General features: G+C 33.6%; 1 protein-coding gene across 26 annotated transcripts in view; it reads right to left on the bottom strand.

Moving 5' to 3' along the window:
* LRRFIP2 (LRR binding FLII interacting protein 2) overlaps positions 1-27,261 on the bottom strand; it is a 54,471-nt gene that overhangs the window by 13,390 nt on the left and 13,820 nt on the right. For 5 of the 26 annotated variants that reach the window (XM_084510324.1, XM_084510300.1, XM_084510306.1 and 2 more), the window contains exons 3-17: positions 22,180-22,266; positions 21,082-21,132; positions 18,268-18,321; positions 16,477-16,542; positions 14,426-14,467; positions 13,414-13,479; positions 11,761-11,835; positions 11,246-11,293; positions 11,119-11,160; positions 9,706-9,753; positions 9,547-9,603; positions 6,350-6,457; positions 3,889-3,933; positions 3,075-3,179; positions 2,546-2,617 (exon numbers count right to left, since the gene is read on the bottom strand). In XM_084510324.1, coding sequence (XP_084366450.1) covers positions 2,546-2,617; positions 3,075-3,179; positions 3,889-3,933; positions 6,350-6,457; positions 9,547-9,603; positions 9,706-9,753; positions 11,119-11,160; positions 11,246-11,293; positions 11,761-11,835; positions 13,414-13,479; positions 14,426-14,467; positions 16,477-16,542; positions 18,268-18,321; positions 21,082-21,132; positions 22,180-22,266 — 966 coding nt within the window. The remainder of the gene's footprint in view (positions 1-2,545; positions 2,618-3,074; positions 3,180-3,888; positions 3,934-6,349; positions 6,458-9,546; positions 9,604-9,705; positions 9,754-11,118; positions 11,161-11,245; positions 11,294-11,760; positions 11,836-13,413; positions 13,480-14,425; positions 14,468-16,476; positions 16,543-18,267; positions 18,322-21,081; positions 21,133-22,179; positions 22,267-27,261) is intronic. The other 21 variants (XM_084510303.1, XM_084510322.1, XM_084510310.1 and 18 more) reach the window with 17 other exon arrangements.

The following is a 27,261-nucleotide window of genomic DNA, read 5'->3' on the forward strand; positions in this document are numbered from 1 at the left end:
CCTGTCACTGTCAGTTTGCTTCTAACAGCCTAAAAAAAAAGAAAAGAAAAATAAAAAGAGACTTGCTCGAAGCTTAAAAGATCAGATTAAAATGTAAATAATTACATTAATGGGGAAAAATATGCAGTTATGGAAGACAAATAAGTTAATTTTGAGACAGATGAGTGACGATTGCTTCCAAGAAAAAAAAAAAAACAACACGCTATTCTTAAGTCTCTGATCAATTTAAAAAAAAATGGTACATTGCTACTATTTATTTGGAACCATGCCTTTTTTTGAGGGATGACTTGTACACATTCCCTATAGTATAAGAGTTACATACAACTTCAGTAATCTGCCAGTCTTGCAAAAAAAAAAATACAAATTTAGAAGAATTTTTGAAATGCATGCATGAGGCAGTGGGATGCCTAAGGATGAAGCAGTGGGAATGGACTGGAATGAAAATGGATAATAAGATTCCACATGAAACCTGTATCTATGAAGATACCACTAATAATTCTACCAGCAATGACAAAAGGCTATACAAATAAGCCTGTTTAGCTAGAACAAGACGATTAAACCTAACAGACATCAAGACAGCTCCATAAAATGCATAAAGAGAAAAATCTCGAGGAAAGAAAGAGTATTAATTTCTAGCTGACAAGGGAATATGGAGAGAGTAAGAAAACAGACATCAAAAAATTTGAAGAACTGACTAAATCAGAACTACACAGACTAGTTTACTGTGCTGATAACCCAGCAGATTTGGAGCCAGGTAGAAAACACACTGTTAGTACTGCAGGGGTTGGGCAACCACAGCGATATGCTGGTAATGTTACTACAGCTCGCTGTTACTCAACTTCTGGAAAAACAACAACAACAGAACACTTAAAAGAGGTAGAAGCAGGCATCCTACTAGACCTTCAAACACACAAAAGACAAAACAGCTAAAGCAGAGGTTACGGAAAAGGCATTATCTTCTTAATTAGAAAGAAGGGTTCCTGAAAGAATGTCTCTGGATAGCAATATAGCTTAAGAACATATTATTCATTATTATTAATAATAACGTGAAACAATAGCATAAAATGAAATTTGATTTAGTAAGCTAAACATAGGTCAAGATCTCATTGTCTACTGTACTCCTGTGCTCTCTGGCAACTCTGATGGATTACATACAATAAGTAACAGCACCTAGTGTTATGATTCAGAACTGCAGTCTTAAGACACTGGCAAACATGAGTGTTAGAGAAAGATCCATTCTGAAAATATGATGCAATCTCACATTTTATTCAAAGTTAGTACAATCATGGCTATGTCAAACAATCTTGCCATTCTTCAAATGTGTTAAGGAAAACATTTAGAGCACCAAGAAATTAAAAAAAAAAAAAAAAAAAAAGGAGCTTTTTAACAACTTTACTCTTTGAAGTCCTTTTTAATAGTCATATAGCAATATGTTTAAAACAGGATTAGAATGTCTGAGCCTCTCTATCAGTTTGAAAGAGGGTTACTTATCCTCTAAAATTCAAATAATTTTTGCTATGCTGAACAGCTCAAATTACCTATTTTCTCTTCACTATACCATCTAACATGCTTAATATGGAAATTCAAAGAGCAGTTAAATTGCTCTAGTAGCAAGCAGCACTCATTGAATTCTTTCTCTGTATGGATATAAAACAAGTATGTCAAGAGTTCTTTACTTTTATATAGAACCATTCACAATTAGATAACAGGAAAGAGAATAGAATAAATATATTGAAAAACGGTATTATAAGCCACGCAATTTGCTGTATTCAGTTTCCCTTCAGGGCAGAAGGGAGGAAACCAATCATACTTTAGATTAACTGTAAACTGTAAATAAACTGCAAATTTACATAAGAAAAACATACTTGCTTAAACAAGCCAAAATAGAGACAAATTTCATTAACCTAATACTGAAAATACCAACCTATTTGGAGAAAGATAACTGAAATTGCAAACCACAAGCATCAAAAACTTTATTTTTCTATATATAAATATAATTTCTTAATGGCACACTACAAATGATCTGATGAAAAATAACCTTCTTCTCCAAGCAATATGCCTGCACATCTTTCAAGAGTATTACCTCAGTTTTGCTTTATAAAATGTATTACTTACTGAATATTGGAAGACTAATTCTTAAGTTCTTTGTCGTAACTACATCTTTTTTCTATCTTCCACATTCAATATATACCAATTACTTGGAATAGGTATTTATTTACTAACAAAACACTTGAAAAAATAGATTAAACCTCTCATAACCTTGCCACAAAATACCTGCTAAAATATAGAAGTCAATACTATTTTTAACATAAATCAAATAATAATTTTGAACATATATTGAGATAGTATACTTAATATCTTTACCCATATGTCAAACTTAATCTGATGCTCTCTATGCATTAAATGTTAGGTACATGCTTTAAGGAAATTAAAATATCTTGTTAGTAAAGCCATATATAGTTAGTGGAACCAGTGATATCTCACTGGATATCCCATTACCCCAAAACACCCATACAGAATGCATGCTGGGGAAAAGCCCTGATACCTTTAGTTCTTTAAGTCCCTGCATGTATCTCCCTTCTACATCGTGTATCTGGTCCTTAAGATCATAGATATCCTGCAGGACATAGGAATGAACCATTGCATAAGAAGTATGGGGAAATAATTTACAGCTGAAAGAGCATTAAAGGGTTTATATGAATTTCTGTCAAATGCCAAAGCCTGCCATAATTTACAGAAACTATTTAATTCACAAAATCTAGATGGAAATTAAGATTTTGTTTATGTCATTGAATCCAAGCCACAAGAATTAAAACAGATCTCAAATAGGACACAGTTATTTCAAATTGACATAAACAAATTCCTGTATTTAAAATAAGCTAAACTGTCAGCACCATAAATAATTAGAACATAACAAATGCAATTATCAAGATAAATAAAAATGTTTTGTTGCGAAAGTTACATTCTTATAACTTTTTCTTACTATTAAGAAACACTTTTGTAACAAAGTGAATTCCTCATAACCCCAAATACAATCTTTAACTAGCTTCAAATTCTCTGAAAATGCTGTTTACCCGTAATTCACTGAGGGAGGCATCAGGATCCAGTAAACTGCTCGTATCTCCACTTCCTCTCCTAGAAGAGTTGCCACTCAGAGGAATCGAATTGCGAGATGATGGCTTAAAGAAGGGAAAACAACATATCAGGTACAATACTGGGATTTCTGATATACTTGACATTACTCTTTTAAATTCCTTTACAATCATTAATAAATTTTCTCATTTCATCTGTTTCTTAATATTACATTAGAGACAGTATTTTCCTCTGAATATTTTCTAAAACTTATGCTACTTCCTGGTGAAACAAAGGTCTGTTTGCCATCACCTGGTATATGAGCAATTTACACAGAATAGGAACACAGAGATTATCACAGAATTATCTAGGTTGGAAGAGACCTCCAAGATCATCGAGTCCAACCTCAATATGAACAAAGTCATCCACTAAACCATATCACTAAGACATCTAAATGTGAAATGTCTTTTCAAGACCTCCAGGGATGGTGACTCAACCACTTCCCAGAATGTAGCAGCACAGAAAAAAAAACTAGAGGACTTACGAGTTATTTAAATATTTGAACTTAATTTCCAGTTTTCTGTTTGGAAAGTGTTCACAAGGAGGCTGTCAGTGCTGGGAAAACACTGCTAAAATTATTACTGCCAACAGGATTCAGAATGTTTCATAGCCCTAGTATCTTAAAATACTACCTCTCCCTCTGAATATTTCTCCCAGAAAAGGAATTCTGAAATAAACCAATACTTGCTAAAAGTAAGCAAAAGAATAAGAGTATTTTAGATTTTATTTTTAAAATTTTAATTTCAAACTTCTTACCCTTGAAAAAATTTCTGAATGTGATTTTTCACTCTTTTCTTCCAGCTGAAATAGAAAAGGGAAAAAGATTACAATGCACCTTTCACAATGACAGACTACAGAAGCACTATCTTCTTCTGTTCAGAGATATTGTGAAATATTTAAGAACATGAAGTGAAACAATAAAAGAAAAAAATTCCAGAAGTTAACATACATCAAAATATGGTGAAAAATATACAGCCTCAAAACAGTTTTTACCTTTATTGCAAAATAAATGAGTGCTTGTAAAGAAAAAGCCAGAAACTTTTTTTTACAACATCTTCCAGAAAGTCATTATTAAGGTTAAAGTACTGAACATCAGAACAAGTATCACTACTTTAAATTTGAACATAGTAGTGACTACAACACTTGGTGGCATAACAAACATGAAGTTTCATGCAAGTGCACTTCAGACAATCAGTGATACCAGCGTGAATAACCTAGTTATTAGAAAACACATTTCTTACTTCACACTCGTTGGTAAAACGACAAATTACATCAGGGCAACAACAATTCAGGTGAAAGCTCTGAATTATTAACTAATTTCAATTCATATTTTTTGAACTGAAGCCTGAGCAGAAGAATAAATTAAACCGAAATTTACATTTAGGAACCTTTGACAATCCGAATTTGCATTGCATATTTTCAACATTTCTATGAATCAAACTAGGTAAAACTAAATGAAGACCACAACATGTTGATATATTTCCTAGAAGCATGATCTTTCTTAAATCTTGTTTCTCCAAAAACATACGATAGTCCCAGACCCATGGCAACACATGTGGAAGTCTGCTATAATCACAGCAGAAACAAATAGTACTCTGTGAGATCTATTTCTTTCTGTTATGGTTTCTACAGGTCAACAATGCATTTCCATGGCAAATTCATCATCTCCAATGACACCTGCAATTTTTATTTGCAAACACTTGTCACCTGTGTCGGTAAAAATGACACAAAAAATCCAACTGATCTCAAGTATCCATTTGGAAAAACTTAGAACATTATCATATTCTACATTTACATTAAGAGTATGTAAATAAGATTGAATACGCAAATTCTAAATTACATTTATGTTATAACAATGATAAAAAACAACTGAGAAAATAGCATAATTGCCAGTGTCTGCCTGCATATTTTCTCTCAGCAGAGTATTAGCTTGAGAGAAGAAGTTTTATTAGGAAGAAAATAAAAGCTCTAATTTAAATTGGAAAAATGGGTGGTCTGTCATACTTGGAGCATATATAGAGATACATTTTGCACATTACTGCAAGTTAATCAGCACTATAAGAATATTAAATCGTCTAAAAGTGGAATTAAGAAATAGTGATTTTAAGGGTACAGTAGCAGTTAACTGGTCCAGCCTCCCATTCAAAGCAGAATGGCTGTGGACATAAATCCAGGTGAGCCATGCTGTTACCTAGCTAGCTTCCGCTAGCTAGGAGTCTAGGAGGATGGAGTCTCCAGCCTTGGTGTCACCCGTGATAGCAGCAGTTACCTCCTTGTAGAGATTCTTCCAGTGTGAACCTCCCAAGGAACAGCAACCTTGTGCAGCGCTGCTTGGCACAGCTCAGAAGCATTGGGAGCTGCTGTACATCACTACGTAGCCTCCCCTCTGCCCAGCTAAACAAGCCCAGTTCTCCCAGTCTTTCCTCTTACAGCATATGCTGGCCCTGACCACTATTTCGAAGACATGACGAAGAATAGAAATTCCCCTATTTTTTCCACTGTTAAGCACAAAAAATCCGACTACAAGTAACAAAAATTTTTAAAACTATTAGTTAAAATAAAGAAAAGGCAGCTAGGTTTGTCATTAATGATGCTCAGATTAAACAAATGCACGGGAAAATTGCCATCACAATTTTCCTGTGATGAAAAATCCCTCTCCCCCCCCGTGTTTTTTTTTTTTTTTTTTTTTTTTTATTGGAGCATTGAGTGCTACATTAAGGAATCTTGACAAAGTTTCATCATGGATGATTGAATACTAAAACACAGTAACAACAGCACACCTCTAAGTATCTATTTTTGTCACTAAACCAAATAATACTATTCCAAAACACCATACATGTCTAGACATTGTTAACTTTATATAGTGAATTTCCAGAAGAAAAAAAAATAATTCACAGTGAAGAGATGCTTAAGATTATCACACATGAAAAACGTGAAGCGTTAGCACTTGTCACATGCTTCTAGCAACAGGCAAAATCTCCTTAAGATAAAGCAGCATGCAAAGACAAAATACTTTTTAAAAATTCAGACTCCAGACATTTTTATACAAAAGACAGCCACTAGTTTGAAACAAGCCCCAGTCATTCAACAAACCTATGTGCCATTAAATATCTCCAAATTCTTTTACAGCATTTACTCATTTGGAGTACAAAAAGAAAATCCGTGGTTAGTAAGTTTGCTGTGTTCACCACAGTATAACAACAAGCATTGCACTCACACTATTCAAAACTTGGACATCATCTGCATCAGAAACAATGCTTCCCCTGCGGTTGGAACGACTAAAATAATCAGCAGCAGTTTCACTTTGATCAGAAAAATCAGAGGACTTCAAAAGATAAGGAGAAGGTTGAGAGAGAACTGAAGATGATATCACAGAATACAGAATGAACAAAAACATATTTAAAAAGATAGTAAATCAATGTAATTACTGCAATTTATTCCTGCAAAAAATATTTCTAACTGTTAAATATCCATTTCTTCTATATTTTTTTTTATCTAGAATGTTTCCATATGAATAAAGCACATGCCACACATTATGAATACTTTGGTCAGTATATACATAATTTTAAAACACCTTAAATTATCAAATAGTAAACATGAATGGTATGTAGAAGTAAGGCTAACGAGCATTTATTACCAATTCATTTTCCTTGTTTGGAGTCATAAAAAATACAATCAGATATACAAAAAGGCTTTGGATTAATAATGCCAAACAACCTATATAAATTACATTTATTTAAAAAATGAAGTTTGTACATGATAAAAGCAGGTGATATCATAAGAAATCAAGAAATAGAAAAACACTTTCCCAACAAATTATTTTTCTTTAAATCCCTGTCACCACACTACTATCAATCTAATCTGGGATTTCTCTCATTCATAACTTTAAGAGGCTTTACAAAGGGAGATAAACTTCTTCCCCAAAGCTGTATGTCAGGCACCTAAAAAAAGCGAGGAAAAAATTCTAATGCTACACAACACTTGTTGTAAAAAAAGCAAGATATACCTAAACATACTAAAATCATTACAATTGCCATAGGAATTAAAGCAAAATATCATACTAAAAGTATGTTACACGTGTTAAGCACATTACTGTGGACATTAAAGTATACACATGAAAGAAAATCTTTTAATGAACATCTTGAAAATAGTCTTCATCTCATTTCACCATTTAAAAAATAATTTGCAACTTTGTACTTCATATATGTAATTGATGTAGCCTCATCTCATTCTGATTAAAAGAAAGTGAGATGTCTTTTAAGCAAATGGGACCGGTTACATATGAAATTGTTGGTTGATCAACACCTTCATCTCAAATTATGCCTACAGTAAATTCAGCAAAACAGCTACCTTAAAATAATTAAGGAACTAGAAAAAAATTTGAAAGACAGTATGCAACCCAAATCACTATTCACACTTGCATGCCATGATCAGAGGATTCAGTTTTCTCTATTCCTTCATCTGTACACCACAAGGATTAAGATATATTTATGCATTTTAATAATAATAGCAATATTAAATCCATAATTTATGTTATATAAAATAATTAATGTTTTACTAAAACAAGTGCTTGCCTGTTTTGCATAAGGAACTTGTATAACATGAATGAAAAATCTGTTCAGTATGGGAAAAAAGTGAAGTTATAATTAAAGCATTAAAAAAAAAAAAAACAGGATAAGATGAATGACTTATACAAGCTTAAACAAACAGGTATTTCGGCACAATTTTTCTGAACAGAAATGAAGTTTTCTGAGGTTTCAGTTTTTGTTGTTGTTTGTTTTAAGGGGAACAGTTATACTAGAAGGCTGAAGCATCAAATATGGCTTACGTTAAAAAATAATAATAATGCAAAAAAAAAAAAAAACACAAGACTAAAACCCTAATCAAGGGGCTAATACATTTATTTTCTATCATACAATCTGTAATAGAAGAATATAATGGAACAAAACACACTTAGATTTGTGATAAAATTGAGTGGGCAATGTTCAAATCTTCACGGCAGCCAATGCAAAAGGAAATTTGCAATTTGCTCAGATCCTCCTCAAATATTACCCTAAGAGTTTTGTTTTCATTACAGATTTAATTCATTACCGTTGACTGCCTAAAACATACCTTCAAAAGCCTCAGAAGAAACTACAGAAATTACCACCCCACGGGGTGAAGGTTTCTTTATTGATGTATCCCCTCTCAGAAGGGAGGCCAGTAATGTCAACTAGTAAACTGGTCTCAGAAGCAGGCACACCTCTCTCTTTCTTGACCAGTCTATCAAAACTAATACTGGTTTTAAGATGCAGAGGCACCATGGATTCGTAATTTTCCAACATTGTTTTCTACTCTGATTTCAAGTTATGTCCCATTTTCCTTTTTGATTTACAATGAGTAGTGTGTTGATTTCCAATGCAACACACAAATGAAACCAAAATATTAACAGAAGTACAGAAAATGATGCTTACATTATGAATAACATTTTTACTTGGTCTGCTTAATATAGTCCTTTCAGAGTTATTTCATTCAATTGTTAAATAGATATTTTGGACCCTATTAAACCTTCACTAGTGTATCCTGGCATTAACAATATCACAAACGTACTGAGATCTGATAATATAAATTCCTACATATGTATAAAATATGTATTTTAATAAATTTATCTCAATAGGGACTAAGGAGTACTTGTCTTAAGAAATTTATCAGAAACTTAATTGGGACAAATACTATGTTCACAGTTCAAGAGACTTCAGAATTGGATGGTAACACCTCCTACATTTTGGAGCTCCATGAAGAAACGGCAAAATTCCCTTTCTCCCCATGCCTTTAAAAATTCACTCAGAGGTCTGTTGTAGCTGAAAAAACAGTTTCTGACAGATCTCTTTTTAGTCTTTCTCTGTAACATTGTTGAGAATATGTGAAAAATGAAAACAGGACTGAACATTTCAGCTTAACTCATAACTGAACACTTTTTTTTTTTTTTTTTTTTTAAATGTAGCACAACAAATGAGCTGCTGCACTAACAAAACCAATACAGTTGTTCTGGTGCAGAAACATGGTGCAACTATTTACAATCAGTTTGCAGCATGAAAAAAAAGCATCTTTGGAATGACAGTATTAACACAAAACAGATCCAGAACAGTTTTTTCTCATTTTTGAGTACCAATCATCAGAAAAATCAAGCAGGTACTTCTTACATTTGCGAGAGATGATAAGAATGTGTTTTTTTTTTATTGCTTCTATGCTTTACTATCTTACTGCTAAAAGTTCGTATCTTGCTAAAAATTACATCTGACACATGACATTTTTTGATGCAAAGTGAATATCAAGTCTATGTGTTCATCAATAAAAATGATCCACAGTGTAAATACTCAATCGTTGTGTGTTAGTATCAAGGCATTCAGCAAAACATGCAGAAGTAATGCTCACCACTGGACTACTTCGAATTGAGCTTGCTCTTGAAGAATACCAACTGTATTCAGATGGCTAAAGAGAAGTTATGATGGAAATGTTCATAATTTTCATTGATTTTTGTCTCCAGAAAACAAAGATTTTGAAAGGAAGGAACTAAAAGCCTGTAACACTTACAGTGTGAGAACTATATGAGCTATGCAATCCATCACCACACAAAGACGCCTGAGAAACAGAGGGAATGAAGCACCATTTATAGTCTGTCTGAGAAATAACTGTCACACACTTATGCACTGTAATATATTGAGCAATGAAACTTCATTCTTATTACCTTATCCCATCTACGCATTTTCCAGTTAATATTTTAACTTTTCAAAAGGATGAATAACAGTTTTTAAAATTTCCAGCAGTTTCCTCCCACTAACAGGGATGTCTGTTTCCCAACATAAATCTAAATTTCCCTGAAAAATGGCCAAACAATTTTTAAAGAAAGATATTTTCAGAAGAAAAATATTTAAAGTGAAATATGTTTCTCGTTATTCTGAAGCCTTTAGAAGTTGCCAACCACCCTGGGAATGGAAGTTTTATTGTACAGTCATCAATTTGACTTTGTTAACCCACACATGTTCTCCTGAGGAAAAAAAAAGAAGTTTCAAGGTGCAAGGCTGAAATCTGTTTACATAGGATATAATAAATATCCTACGTAAAGGAAAAAGGAAAACATAAAAAAAAAAGGAAGCTCTGGGCACCAGATTAAATAAAAATTTATAGTCTCATGATGCTTTCTCCCTACCTTTGAAGGGATCTCCAACAGTAAAGAATTATACACAACAGCAATTATAATGGTCTCATTCTCCCTCTAGATCCTCTAATGTTTTATCAAAAACATGCACAAAATCAAAATGTAAATGATCTCTACTTGCAATCTAAGTGAAAAGTAGGACCTAACTACATAAAAATATTTTATAAAAATACTTGACTGTTTTCTTACACAGCTTTAGAATTTCTCTAGATGGCAGTATAAGTTAGATTTGAATTACTGTAGCAGCAAAAGGCATAAAGTTTCAAGCATACACATCAACTTTTCAATAGGGGTTTTATAGAGTTATCTTAGGCATTCTTACAGCATTTCTAGCTGCTGTAGGTTAGGTTTTCATCCTATTACATTTTTGTATGGTTATGAAATTTGAATATGGCACCTTATTTGAAAGTATGTGAAGTGTATTTACCACAAATTTCTGTAATTTCATGACTATGATTTTCCCCATTCAAATGCTAGATATTTTTTATTACACATGCAGTTGTTGTTTAGCATGCTTGGATTAACTTGTTCTAAGGCCAGTGTTCTTGAACATCACTATATTATTCATAAACTTTATGAACATCTGTAAAAAATACCATTAAAACATCAGTTACCAAAATAAAGAGGCAATCTAGCAATGTTAAGAATCTTAAACTTATGCCTCCCAAAAATGAGACACACAAGCTGCATGTATTTAAAAACATGAAATGAATGCACATTTAATACTGTCAAGCCACACAGCCATACAATACAAATTTAAGGCAACCATGCAAATGGCGCTTACGAACCAAACTGATACTTCTTATCAAACCAGTGTTTACAGAAGACACCTATAAAGAAAAGTGTTAATTTAAATTTCTGAGGGCCATTAAAATATCTGAAGAGAAGAAAAATATTCTATCGTGTTGTACTAACCCTGTAATTCCTAGTTGTTGCCACTGGATCACTGTACAGGGAAGATGACTGTAATGTGAAGAATAGAAAAAAAGAAACTTTTTCTCTGTACAGTAAATGTTTTTATCTATTGCTCTGCATTCACCAAAAGTTCTTAAGATTGAAGTATTAAATTTCATAGCTATAACAGAGAAAAGCTTTAAGAAAAGTGTAGAAAAAGATTCCAAGAAAATCCATTATCTTTGAAAGCATGATGTAAAACACTAATAAGAACAGGCTAGAATTTTTATCAAAAGATTTGAAGAAAGTTATATGAAATTCAGTAGCTTTCAAAAGACACATCAATTTCCTTTAGATACTTACTTAAACCTGACCATGAAAGTAGTTGCAGTTGCTGGGAGATGCTACCTATCTCACCAGACTGTTAATTTATCATTTACTGTAATGTAGAATGAAGTAGTACGGTGGTGCTAAATTTTTAATAGGCTTCATATATTTTATGTATTAACAAATGTATATAGGAAGATAAGACAGACCCAAGTATGATACGAAGGAACAGGTTTATTATATCTAAGGCTGCTATAATTTCTTTGATCGTGGTAAAGTCCACTCTGTGGAAGAAAAAATAAAAATAAAAAGAACAGAACAAAGGTCACATCTAAAGATCCTGTGAATTAAAATTCCATCTCAGCATTCCCCAAACATTCCCGAGCCCAGAACTTGTACAGAACATTGTAATTTTTTTTCTGTATGTCAGCATATTCTGTATTGTTAATGTCTTGCCTAAAGTAGTAGTCTTATTACCTCCCTAACAAATAAGAAAACACTAAAACTTTGTCTACAACGTGCCAAGTACAGCATGAAATAATAATAAAAAAATACAGCTAACTCACTAATAATTAGTACAATTGTTTGCTTGATCTTCTTTCCATTAGATACCATCCTGAACAAGAATGTGGGGGGAAGAAAAATTCCTAAGAATCACATTTCATGATTCTTCAGCATTTGTCCGAATCCTAACACTTTTCTTGATACCAAGCACAAATTCTGAAGCCTAGCAGTCCTGGCTTATTTCTGTTAAACTGGCTTAAAAATTCTGGCTTATTTCTGTTGTTTTCAGACACTCCCCACACAGTCAGTATATATAAGTACATGCAAGGAGAAATTTGATAAAAAGATGTGGTACAATGTGGTGCTTTAAAAGCACTTCAAGAAAGTAGTGCTTTGTATCCCAAGGAGGCAGAAAGATTTATATTATACATTTATTTAAGAACTAAGAGTACAAGAAAAATATTTGTCTGAAATTGCACCTTAAAAGCACACAGAAAAATGCTGTAATACAAGTAACTAAAATGAAATATAAAAATTATTTCAGCCTTGTCTCAACGCAAGCATCCACTGCTGCTCTAACTCCCCTGACACCTGAAGCCAATACCACTTTTATCAGTGTCAATTCCCTCTGAAAAACAGTATCTAAAATATTTCATTTCTTGGCACTACATTAATTTATATTATATACTGTATTTTGTATAATAGCTTTCAGAAGATCACAATATTCCACGTCTTTCTTGTTCAAAACCTCACTGGGACAATGTCAAAGTTTAGGGGAAATACCACCTACTTTAATTCACATCTACATTTAAACTCCCTCTAGGTAGTAGTGGTCAAAACGTAAACAGAATCACAGAATCACAGAATTTCTAGGTTGGAAGAGACCTCAAGATCATCGAGTCCAACCTCTGACCTAACACTAACAGTCCCCACTAAACCATATCCCTAAGCTCTACATCTAAATGTCTTTTAAAGACTTCCAGGGATGGTGACTCCACCACTTCCCTGGGCAGCCTGTTCCAATGTCTAACAACCCTTTCGGTAAAAAAACAAACAAAAAACACCTATCTTCATTGTGACTGAATAAACCATAATCCAAAGAGGTACGACTTCTAAATTTGAAAAGACCCTTCTACAGGCCCCTCGTAGAACAGCATTTATATTCAGCTGTAATTCCACTGACATGACCACAGCTTCAAACACTCAACTTCAGGTCAGAATCTGGTCAATACTACAGATTTCTTTTTTTCCTGAAAAGCCATATGCATGCCAGCAAGCTAATAAAGTCATCCATGCCCTGTATTAGTACGGAACCCCACACAGTTAGTGTGTTGGTAATATTATAGCAGAAAACCAACCAAGAAATCATCACGGGAATAAGCAGATTTCTTCTTCGTACTATGACATTCACTGTAAGCATGACTCTAAGAATAAAATTTAGAGAATTAATACCACTAAATAACATCATCTTCAAACATAAAATCTTATGTTTGACTCTAAGATATTTATCACCTGCAATGAAAACACCGAAGAAAATTCTACCTACTTGACCAGAGTAACACACCTTACTTCTATCGCTGTATGAAAAGATGGTAAGTGAAATTACAACCATCCTTCATCTTTGAAGAAGACAGGCTTTGCTTAAGCCTTTCAGAAAAATGGTTAAGCATTTTTAGTCTATTGGTTTTACATTACAGACTATTTTAAGCATTGTACTGTTTGCTTCTTTGCAGCTAATTCAGATGACAATGCTGTTTAAGCAAATTCAGCTTTTTAAACTGCTTACGCATTCCTTTTAGTGGTACTTGGTGCTTGTCTTTGTTTAGAGATGCACACGAATCTTACTTGGCGTAATACCAACAAGAATGTGATGCACTGTACTACCACCTCCTAATGATAAGGAGTTTGTCCTGTTTTGTTTTGTTTTAAAGTAAAGGTATACAAACTAGTTTTTCCCTAGACTGAAAAAAGTTGTATTAAGTTTCTATGTGGAAACACAGGATACAAATATATACATAAACAGACATTTTTAGTTTTGTGTTTAAATTATCCACTGTATGTCACATGTAACTACACTTAATGTTTAACAATGACCAATAAATAACAGTGTTTACTGTAAACTGTTCTGTTTTCTGTGTGTTACTTTAGATTTTCTCTCAGGGAAAGTTTACACATGCACTCTATGGAAAGCGTTAAGACAATATTGCTATTCTAGATCTGAAAATGATCGTATTGATCTTTTATATTTTTTTTTTTAAATCTACTACTTTTAAAAGTAGTAGTTTGTCATTACACCTTTAAAAAAAACATACAAAAATAAATCACACAGCAGACTTCACTCATACAAAAACATGCAAAATGTTAACATACAGGGACCGAGTATCTTGTAGGTCTATCCTTAGCACTGTCATACTGAGATAAAAGAAAAAGAAATTAAAATACTGACGTTGAAGTACAAAAAAAAAGTCAGATTTTGTTTTTTAAAAGACTAAGACTTAGCATTACAAGAAAACACTCTGCTAGCTATGAAAAATATATGCATGCAGGAATGCCATTTAACCAACATAAAGGGCATTTTGAGGCTGGAATACTGTTTAACAAAAACTTTTTAATTTCTTCCCCATAGCATACCAATTTGTGAAAAGTGAGATGATTTTGGACAGCAGTAAGTTGTCTGAAATACTTCATGTGGTTTTGGTAATGGCATTTTAAATAATTAAGCAAAATCTGATACAGTAGATTACATTAAACTGAGGCAGCATTTGTTGGGTGATGAAAGTCTCGCATGCAAACAGGCAAAGAAGCCTCTAAGATCATCAGTCAGCCCCACAGTCCAAGTGGGGAACCCATGAGGATTTGGGGGCTCTCTGGAGCACCTCAAAGACCGAGGGAGGTTACAGCCCACAGGGCATGGAAAGCATTATGGGATGCACAGAAATATGACCTGGGGATCGGGTGAGGAAAGGGAAGGGTAAAGGTGTTTTCAGAAGGATCAAGTGTGAAGGAGGAGGATAGTGGGATAAAACAGGGATAAAAGGGTCTGCCTGTGCACAGAACACACTTGTGGCAACTGTCCTTGTCTAGCCATGCCCTCTGCATGATCATCAGGCCCATTTGGTCTGTCTTCTTCCATTTCCAACTCCCTTTCTGGGTGCACGGCTGTGTATGAAGGCCCAGGGCAGTTAGTGGACAGACAGAGTGAGGCCAGCCCACATTGCATATATTTCTCACTAACAGACTTTCTTTCATCTTGGTCAGCCAGAAAAAGGGGAATGGGATGAGGCCTTTCATGGTCAGGTGAATGCTGAGTTATCCTGTCCTTGCTGATCTGTCATCAGCCTTTTAACAAGCAATGTAAATTAAACAGGCACATGTTGCACACCTGTTCTGTGTGTCTGCCTGTTAGGATTACATCCTCAGCATCACCACTACTAGCTGGATCTGGGAACATGGAACTCAAGGGTATTTCATGAAAACAGCTTTGTAATAATAAATTAGTCAGCGTCCCCATGTCTATTGTCACTCAACAACATTTTAAAAACATGAAAGTAAAAAAATCCATAAACATTGCAAAGTAAGCTTGTTTTTTCCAGTTCAATCACAATTTCACAGGTATAACTCAGTTATTCTGACTGTAAGTAATGCACGAACCAGAGTATTATTATATATGTAATATTCACATAAGTACATAACTTAATATGACTTATTCATTCATACAATTTACAGCCAGTGGAACCTTCTGGGTTGCTGGAAGTATTACCATACAGGACCACAAGATTCTATATCCATTTTAACCAACTTCTTTTTAAAAAAATTGTAATTACTGCCTATAAATGAGTACCCTTGCTATCAGAGAATGGAGACAGATCATACTAATCTAATCATTATCATCACAACACTTAACTTACACCTTTACTTAACTGTAAAGCACTAACAGCCCAACAGTTTACTAACGAATATTTTAACTTGCATTTGAATATTCATTGATAAATTGCCTAAACTACCACAAAGTATACACAAATATAGTTTTCTGAAAAAGTAGAATTTTTGGTCACATTTCAGTCTTAAAGATATGATTAGTATAGCAATATAATTTAGAAAAAAAGGCTTCCTGACAGAAATTTTAGCCACACCTTTATACCTACCAAGGCTGATGTTCAACCTTTGTCATTTCATTTTACTTCCCTTTTGGGGATATCAGAAGACGTTAACTCCCTGAAAATTTCAAGCTGAGGCTTTCTTTAAGCCCTTTCCTCTGCTATCACAGCGAAAGTGCTTGATTACATCAGTCATTGCAGCAGTCCGATAAATGCTGTTTTCCTTGTGAAAGCATGCTTTCACCAAACTATTGCTTTGGTAAGTACACACAGAAAATGTTAGAACATGAACACATCAAAGCATGCTCATTCCAGGCTACACACCACAAGATCTCTCCTTCTTGAGGTACTTGTCCTGCTCCTGTGAGACCCACTGATATCCAATGGACTCTTAAGAACAAAATCAAAATACATCAATACATAAAAAGATTAAAAGAAGCTCTAATGGTAACTGCTAATTACTCTCCATCTTCACATATTTTTAATGTTAACTGAACCAAGATAAGAGCAGATCTGAGTAAACCTGTAACATTTCAAAGTTTGTAAGCACCTTCACATTGTATAGGCTATGTTATTTTTCCTGTAAATGAATCACTGCTTGCAAAGCGGTTTACACCAGATATTTTGGAAGATTTATCTGGTGAAAATACCTCTGCGAAAAATTGCAGAAGCACTTACTTAACATCAGGACACAGACGATATTATGAAAAATTTAGTTTATCAAAGAATACATTTAATTACACAAACCTATTAGTAAGTGGCTATTATTTTTCTTTTTGAATCAAACAGAAACAGATTATTCCACCTTCCAAAATACAGAAAACCAGCCTGTTTGTTTTAGTAATTTGTCCCCCTGCTGGGCCTCTATATGAAAATCAATGCCAACCTCATTCTAGGCAGATCAATTGAAAACAGGAAAACGTTTACGAAACCTTAATACAACCATTCTTTAGCACCATATAATGACCTAAAGAGGAAATAGGAAAGCCTATACAATGCAATAAATATTTTTATTAGCAGCGATTGGGAATAACGTGCATCATTCAGGTAAGTTTTTGCAACTAACAAATTATAAATTCCCATATTCTCAAAGAAATAAACTCCTGCATCATTCTAAACTCTTCTTTAAACTGTATCTTAAGGTACTCCTTCTCTTTCTCCCACTAATACTATAGAAAAACAGTAATACTTGAAGTACAAATAAAACACTTCTGCTCACAAAACAGTGAGCAGATGGCCACAAGCATCATTTGGAATGAAAGCTGAAGCTACAAACTAGCATTACTCATCTTCAGTAAGTGGCACTAATTCTGCGTGGCACTAATACTGAGTCACCAGTAATAATATTTACTTTATTAAATAAAATTTGCCTGTTTGCAGAACTTCTGAGACAGGGAAAACAGGAAAGATTTTTTCCTATTAGACCACTGTTATCTAAACTAGACTAGTGCTTTATTGTTAATAGCAGCTTCACATCCAACCATGAGATTTGATGTGTAGTAGTAACCTCAGAGATGATCAACAATTTCTGTAGGAATTTCAGAATTCTACCATGTAAGACAAGACAATCAATTCTTACTAACTGGTAATATATGAAGCCTAAGCGAATACAATTATACAGATTACTTTTTTTTTTTTTTTTTTAACATTGTGTTAGACTAACACTAAAAGATGACAAAAACTGTCATTAAATATAAGTTATTCCAAATAACTCATTGTTGAGCCATGTGTATTTCTAAGCAGTTTCCAAAGCCTACTCAATTATTTTCAGCCATGAAAATATAATCATAAATAGAAAAACGTCCAAGTTATTTATTGTATTAACATAGTTAAAGAATTGAAATGACTGAATAGAATGAATTGAAATTAAGATTCTTTTTAAATGCATGGATTTAAATGCATACAAATATGTAAACTGCCTTGTTGAAATTGATGGAAATAAAATGCCAAATGAAGTTTAACATTACACATAACTTAAAATACTGACCCCTAAAACTATCAATACTTAGAAGACAAAGCATCATCTGCTCCCTGGTAAAATTAACACAAAACCCAAATAAAACAGTTTTTAAAGGGCACAATGGAAAGGGAAAAATACACAGTTTGGACACAAACCAAATATGAATGTCGACTGGACCGGTGAGAATACCTGGCCCTCTCTGAATCTTCCTGAGAAAGAAGAAATGCAGAGTTATTTCATGGAAAAAGAAAAAAAAAGAAATTACCAAAGTAGTAGTAAGCAAAGGTGAGCAACATGCTGTTAGCACTTTTAATGCCATGTAGTATTTTGAATAACACACTGTGTCAAGTGAACTCACTCAAGTCAGAGAAGTCAGAAGAACTGTGATTTCACCTAGTTTTGGTAAGTGTACCAACACAGTACATATGTTAGGAGGTGAAAATAAGGGAGGTTAATAAAATCAATTAATATTCAGTAGACAAACTTTCTTCTGAGTACTTTATTAACAAAGAAAAATAGTACAGGACTTTTAAGGAAGTTAAAGTCAAAATAATAATAAAAAACCCTATATATTAAAAGTCTTACATTACATTTGTTAACATTTTACAAAGGTATTTTAGCCCTAATAGAGATGATCCTTGTCAATTTCCTGATACATACTTCAGATATTCCTGATATCTGGGGGGTGGACCCGATGATCTCTTCAGGTCCCTTCCAACACCTACCATTCTGTGATATTCTCCTTTATTATCAGAACAAAGCTTCTTAAGCAAACTGATCAATTTTAAGTTCTGTATGTAGTCTATATACAACAGGGGAAAATGATGAACCAACTTTTAAAATTGGGGGGGTGAGAGGGGAGGACAACAGCACCATGTACTTAAGGCACCTTAATCTCTCTTATTCTGGTTGAAGATCAGGAAATGTTAATTTTGTCTCAAACAAGGGAATACATGAGAAGTTGAACAAAAATAGAACGAATTTTAAAGTAAGCATTAAAATGCTTCAACTTCCATAAGCTTCTCAAATTTTTAGTTTCAATACATACACATTTTAAAAATAATTTTAAAGCATCACATTTGAAAACCAGAACAGGGCTCCGTAACTACGATCTTTCCTCAAACAACTCATTTTCTACCATTTTCAGTATGTCAACCTATTCTGAAGATTGAAAGTCGTTTATCTTCAGAGACAAAAAAAAAAATCAGCCCCCAAGCCAGCAATGGTCATCTAAGCCTGTAACTGGCTTTCACGCTACTTATGGTCACATGATTACTTCCTATCTTATTACTGAATATATTATCATGTTTAATGTTATTGTGGAACTACTCAAAAAGCCTAGCTAATTCTTGGCAATAAAAGAATTTTGCATCATTTTATTACTCCATCCTTGCACAAGGGGTGCATAAAGAAGAGGGGCATTTCATAATGATGTTTTAGTCCTCTATAAAGTGCATACTTTGAGGTTTAAAGTGAACATTTTTACTATGTAACTTTTGAATGCATCAGTCAGATCACTGTGAATGAACAAGTATACATTACTAATTTTTACAGCTTGCAAGCAGACAGCTTGCTTCTTAGGTAAGATTATTCTTAGTTGCCTGTGTAACACTTGTCTTTCCCCCAGTTATATATAACTATATTTTGGTAATGTAAAACTTGAGATTTTGCTACAATTTTCTGTACACAGTTACCTAAGTTAGTGAAAAGTCTTCCTTTTCTGATAGACAATCAGAAAATAGAAAGCCAGTGTTAAGTGTTCAGCATATTGGAGCCAAAGGATAAAGTAGCACAGTATATATTGCAAACAACAGCATTTCTAAGCTAGATTTCTAAGAATTTAAGTTCGAAATATGCACTTCATTTAAGAGAGCCTAGGTCTCCTGATCTAGGAAACGAATGCACATTTGCTTGGAATCTTCCAGTAGCAGAAGTACCTCCTCCAAGTGCAGGAAGAAGGTGGCATTAATTTTGAATTGAGATTGCTCACGGAGGAGATTTTGCTTTTCAGGGGTGGGGAGAGCATTCAAATGTGCATTCCACCAAGAGATATAAAGAACCACAAAGGTTTCTGTTACGTGACATGAAAACTAATATATACAAATGTCAGCTATGCAAAGAGGCAATATCAGGTAAGCACAACTTTTGCAATTAAGATTGTAATGGCAGTTCCAGGATTTTTCAACAGAAGTGCCAATTAACTGTCATGGCAGCTTTAACTATTTGAACTTTACTTGTGGGATGTCTTAAATCTTCTTGATTTAAATCATTCACAGTGAGCACCACATTAGAAAACAACTAAATAAACACACAAGCTCCCAGCAAAACTCTTTTTTACAAGGCACATGAAGTCTTTGAAAAGAACTCTCTAAAGAGATATCAGATTAAATTAGTATAAACTGTTTTGTAAGACTGTAACTCAACTATTTATATACTTTCCGACTGAGAGGAAACAAAGGACAATGAGCAAAAGGATGAAAGTGATTAAAGGGGCTTTTTTTCATTTTAAACAAATTGTTGAAAAACAGATTTTATAAGTCATAGAAGTGACTTATCAGTGAAAAAAACTAGCACTTGCAACGTTACTCAAAGAGAAACAAATAAATGCAAGTCTGCCAAGAAAAAGAAAAAAAAGTAAAGGAAAAAAAGCCACAAAGCCCCAAAATTATCTGTTTACATAGATTGAAACCGAAGTAATTTCATTTTAAATAAAGTAATTAATAAACTGAAGCCAGCACACGGTGGAAACAAGAAGCATTTCATTTCAAGTAAAACATCTCATTTCAGTTTGCCTTTTGCTTCCATAAAGCACCCTGCAAATCCACACCAATACTTAATTTGTGCATTTTTTTTCAGTAGTAAAAAACAGTTTGAAATGACACACTGCAAACCATTAGTGAATTACGTCCTCCAAATCCTGTTAGTTCCTTGAGTGGCAAAAACATGCACAAGAGGTGGTTTTAGCCTACCATCCATTTCTGGATATGAGCCCATTTTCTATCATATGAATGCTGAGAAAACTACAGAATATAAAAAAAAAAAAAAAAAAAAAAAGCCATTTACAAAATAGTTTAGTCACCACATGAGATTCCTAAATCAAAAATTCAGAAAAATATACATTAATTTCCATGTAATATTCACTATAGTATCAGATATCTATAGACATTAGAAAACAAGGTATAGAATAACCAAAGCAAAACATTTTATAAGTTGTATTTATTACCACAGGAAAAAAAAAAAAAAAACAAGCATCATTTACACAATTTGAATAATTAGAATAACTAATAAATTCTGAATCTTCTGCACGCCACATAGAATCTGAATCAACTGCAAACACTGCTGAAAATCTGCTTTTTCAATTTTGTTCCCCCTCAAAAAATGCCTTTTTATTGAAAAACAAAAAAACAAAACAAAAAAAAAAAAGGGAAAAAAATAAAATGTGTGGAGCAAAACAACTGTGTGTAAATATCCCAATTCTACTAAGTTGTTTTAAATGAAGGTCCTAACAAAAGCCGTTTATTATGAATGTTCTGGGTATAATCAGAGGGAAAAAAATAGAAGGAAAACTGCATATCTAAAGTCACACGTTCAAATTATCCAATTACTAAATGTACCATAAATAACAAGCAGCAAGCAAAAATAATTCTTTAACTCTTTTTCATGGTTCTTTACCCTATACGTTATTCAGTGTACATTTCAAGTACAGTCAGGTGTATTCATTATGCGCTACCTGTTACCCACACTTACAATGGATCTTTTGCACAGCAACAGATAAAAACTGCCAAAGCACATTAAGTAAAGGTCCTTATAAAAGCACAAAAATGTCACCGGTTGACTCAGACACAAATGTAGCAATTCAAATCCAGACAATAATAAACTTAACATTAGATATTAAACTTAGGAAAAACTATAGATATTGAGCTAAGAGCTGCCAGATGTTGAAAATCCCAGTACAAAGCTGAATTGTCCTGAAAGACAAAACTCAAGCAAGTAAAAAAAAAAATAATAATAATAAAATTAAAGAATTTTAGAACAGGTTTGTAGTAATTCCTGAGAATTTACACTACCTCTTTTTGCTGTCGCTCCAGCTCTCTCATACGTATATCTCTTGCTTCTGCTCGAGCTGCCCGTTTTGCTGCAAGTCTGGCTTCTGCCTACAGGTAAATTGGAATAATTCAAAGTTTGTAACACATTGTGTGTGTAAGTTTGAGCATTCAGTTTAACAACATCTTCACAAAAATACGTTAACATTGTAAAATCATAATACATTTGTAGTCGACAAAATAGAGTTCTCAGAATGATATTTCAGAAAGCATACATAACTAAATGTTTAAAAACGTAAAGTCTCACATCCATAAAGATGTAGTCAAGAGTTACACAACGGTAGAAGAACTAAGTTCAGAAATATTATCACCACTAAATCTAGAGAATTATGTAGGCCTTGCAGACTTGAAGAGATCTTTGCCTGTGCATCCTATTTAAGCAAGCACATAAGTATATGTAGTATCTGGAGCCACAGAAAGACATTCAAACAAAAAAAGGAAGAATCAAAACAGATTTTAAACAACCATTACTGTTCTTGTCGTATTTAAAAGCTCTACTCTCATGGGAATAATTTCAAAAGGCAAGCAGCAATTGGAGGTGGAATTACTTATAATAGCAATCATAAAACCAAATCATTTATTGGGCAACTTAAGACAGACAAATGCACATTTACAATTTCTGCAGAACTGACTTAACCATTCACTGAAATGGAACTTCCCTAACTTTCCTTTTAGGGGCTTACATTCCCCAACACCTTCCGCAGACAGCTCCACAACTTAAAATCCGCAGTAAGCCAATTTAATTACCACAGCAGAAAACAAATGCATACCCACAACATTAGTTTTCAGCTGTGCTAGTGGACTGAATTGGCTTGCAGAAGGATCTTATGAACACCAGACTCCACAAATAGAAGGGCAAGATAAACAGCAGTGAATGCTCCCAATGTTCAGTGAAAAAGAGCTCTTAGATCTGATGAACTGCTTGTGAAACCTGGTTATTGGCAGATACAACAATGGATTTCCCCCCTCTCTACCCAGCCTCAACCAAAAAAACAAAACACATTGGTTTCAGACCCTAAATACTACTTCAAATGTAATTTCTTAATTACAAGATGCAAAAAAGATTTTGACATAAAGCTAGAAGTTGAGGAAAACACAAGCTCAAGTTTCTCAATTTTGAATTTTAGCGATCAAATAATGCATTGATGAAAATTTTCACTTTTTTTGAAACATTAAATCACTGACAACAGGTTTGCCACCAAAAATTTCAGTTGTCTATTTAGTGTTAATTACAAGCTTATGACAAACATCAACATTGAAATTCCTATAATCCAAAGCAATTTTATGCAACGAGATTTTGTATTACAAGCAGTTTTTTCTCCTTTTGCCATAGGTACAGCATAGGTTTATGTAAAACATTAAAAACCTATAATAATTGTGAAAACTGTAAATAACTATCGTGCTTCAGGAAAAAGGAAGAGGTATTTAACTTAGAGTTTAAGCTATACTATAGGGACAAAAAATATTTATTAAATAACAAGAAGAAAGGCAAACGCATTAGAACTTTGACACTTAAAATAGTTTGTCTTAACTTCAAATGACTCATCAAGAATGTTTTTCTATATTTTCCATACTCAGATGAAGTGATTCTAAGTCAGTGCTAGCACTATTGACTGCCACTATTTTATCATTTTTCACAGCAGAATAAAGCCGCTTCTCTTCCTGTCTGATCCACACAAGAAAGCAAGGGAATCCCCTGCAACAGGAAGTCTTTTCTCCCTTGCAACCCTACTTTGTGATCGTCTGTAATCATAGCTTATGCGGTACGTAAACTTTCACACAGACACGCATGCAGCACAAAGAGAAAGAACTCAAACAGCTGATACATCTGGTTTTAGTTCTGTCTATAGATCGGCAGACATATGCAGACAGCCTTTAGATCACGGCAGGGGTTTATGGTTAAAGATAGCAAGTTTGTTCATTTACTGACTCGTGCTAAAAAACAAGAGCCATTTCACGGCTCTCTCCTAGTCCTACAGCCTAAGTTCCACAGCCATGTTCTACAGTAGAGGGTAAAGTATTTCTTTTCCATTTTACTAAACCCTTCATATAATTCAGAAAAATTCTACAAGCATATTCATTGTAAAATACATGCCTGAAATGGATGAAAAAGCCTTATATTTTTAGAGAATTTTTTTTTAGCAAAAGCCAGTTCAGTACTACATTAACAATTAATCTGAGCAGCTAGATTCGTCCAACAAGTACACCATTTCAAGAAGACCAAAATGCAAGGCAAGAGACAAATTACATTGAATTCAAAAGGCCATCAAATAATTCTGTGTTTTCAGCAGATTTGTTAGAGAGCAAACTTCATGTTATTAAGAGCATTAATGCAAATCTTGATAACTATGTAACTGAAATTTAAAATTAACATTAATAAAGAAATAATCATTATTCAAAAGGACATCGCTTTCTTCCTAGGTGCTGCTATCTAGTCTGTTGAGTTATTTATTTAAATTATTTAGCTACATTGAAATAAATCCATTAAGTAGTTGTTAGGGGAAATAACTGTGCCACACCAGATTTGAAAAGATGGTTGAGTAGAAAAGGTGAAGCTGTCAGGACTATAAAAGTGGCACAGAAAGGGAATCAAGACTTTTTTGTTGTTGTTGTTACAGTCCTCGTCTCTGTTTCATCTGTTATTTTATATACAGGCTATAGACCAGACAGCAATACATTTTTTACTTATGAAAAATGTATTACAATATCAGTTAATTGAGGATAACTTCTTAAGAAGTTATAATATATACCAAATTCCTATTTTCCTGAAGTAAAAAGTTAAACTCCGGACTGTCCATAACCTAGCAAATTTGACACTATTTTAAAAACCTCTTAAGGGGATTTCCACAGCTGCTACAAAGAAATGTGATAGCTGAGCTTTCTTAGTCACTTCAACTGCAAATGAGAGATGAGACAACCACACCTGTTTGATCCACACCAGCATACCTACATGTGTGGATAGAAAGAAAAAAAGTCCCTTGAATATAAATTATAAAAGGCAAATAGGACAAAAAAAGTAGACAATGATCTTGCATGAAATTTATTCAGAAAAACAACCAAGAAAGGAAGTACCAGAGTACAGATAAGATCTCTGTAAAAGAAAGAGATTGGGTAGACAGAAGAGGCCCTCAAGACTTTATTTGAATAGGAGAAAAGGGTTAAAAAGTATTACTTAATAATTAAATCCATAATATTTTGCTTTATACATAAACACACAAACAATATTTCTTATCTTCTACCTTCTATCCTAATCACAAAGGTGCTTTTGAACAAAGTAGTTTATTTTATTGCATATATTATAGTAAAATATGCTGGAAAGAGAATGTTCTCTTTCCATTACAGGTGACATAGTCAGTTTCCTTGTTTTCATTAAAAATAATTGCTAACTACTACTTACAGCTATTTAGAAAATTGTCTCCGCTTACACCATTTTTTCTTCTTTTCTGATTTTTTTGTAATATATTCTCTGCCAAAATCTTTTGAAAAACTTTCAAGCTATTTTATCTTCCAGGGATAACAGCTAATTCTTCAGTTACAGACAAAATATTTTTGGCAAGAAAGGGAAGAAATAGAGAAAAAAAACAAACAAAAAAACAAAACAAAACAAAAAAACAGATTTGATTTTGAATGCCTTTGTACCGATACTCTAGAGTCTTTCCTTTCTGAAGTGTTTTTTATTTGTGTCTTCACAGCAATGACCAAGTTCTTCACAAACTGAAAAAGCTTACTATTACACTGAATCGGTATGGCAGAAGCTTTCCTCCCTGCTATGTTAAGCAAGCATAACATCTGCCTCCACAGTGTAGACAGGCATTCTTCCTCCTTCCCCTGGCTTGCAAGAAGACAATCACTAGAAAACAATAGTGTTTTGATTTTAGTTTCCATACCATACAGAAGGGAATTTAATCAGATTCAGGATAAAAGCTTCATACTGATAAAATATAGGCTATGCTAAAATATATTATTCACCTGTGGAAAAATATGAATGCTTTAATCAAAACAATTAAAATTGCTTTGTTATGGGCTACTCATTTTCTATTTTTATCAGGGTATATGCAGTGTTAATCCTGTACTTTCCAATGTTCTTGAGGCTCAGTCAAGTGATTTTTTTTTTTTCTTCCACAAGATGGCAGTTGTGAGGGAACCAGCTACCTGTGCTTATTTACCATATTCAGTTTCTGCCATCAGGGTGTTTGAGAGAATGCCCAAGACCATGTCAGCTGAAAATTAGGATGAGCATTTTAGAAACGTTCACCACATTTCTTAACATACTACTACACACTGTTACCTCACCAGCCTCATAAAAGCTTATTTCATCATTTCTTACAAAGTGAGCATGCTTTCTCTCTCCTGTTTCTCATGTCTTCTCCATTCCCATGCTCTTTTACCCTCATCTCCTTACTGTCTCCAGGACTCAAGACAGCATAACCATTCATGTGCCAAATGGATTTCTTATTCCTCCTCAGACACACCTTTTATTTCACACCTATTTCTCATGTGCATGCTGTCTCCAGTTGCCCACAAAGCAAATCATAGAATCACGGAATTGTAGGGGTTGGAAGGGACCTTGAGACATCATCGGGTCCAACCTCCCTGCCAAAGCAGGTTCCTTACAGCAAGTTGCCCAGGTAGGCGCCCAGACAGGGAAAGACTATAAACAACAAAATCTTAATATTCACATGATTAAAGGTTTGGGATTTTTTTTCTGATATGACTTACTGTTCCATTGACTATACAAAGATTAAAAAAATCTCTAGAATACCTCATCAATAAAGTATCTTTAACAGAACTACTGTTAAGTCAACACTTTGTTTGTCGCTATTCTTAACACTTAAGCTGAAATAGCCAACTTAAAACTATTTGAATGGTCTCTTATTAAAATAACACATTCAAAATTCATCTAGCTTCTACAAAAACAATCTCTGATTGGGGTGTTTTCTTTAAAAAAAAAAAAAGTTGAAGTTACATGCAGAGAGAAACTGGTACTGACTGACCTTTGAATAGATTTAATATGATGAAGAATAAGTTAACTTGCTCAATTCATGA

This window comes from Aythya ferina, assembly GCF_964211825.1.
Source record: "Aythya ferina genome assembly, chromosome: 2".
NCBI classification, from domain to species: domain Eukaryota; kingdom Metazoa; phylum Chordata; class Aves; order Anseriformes; family Anatidae; genus Aythya; species Aythya ferina.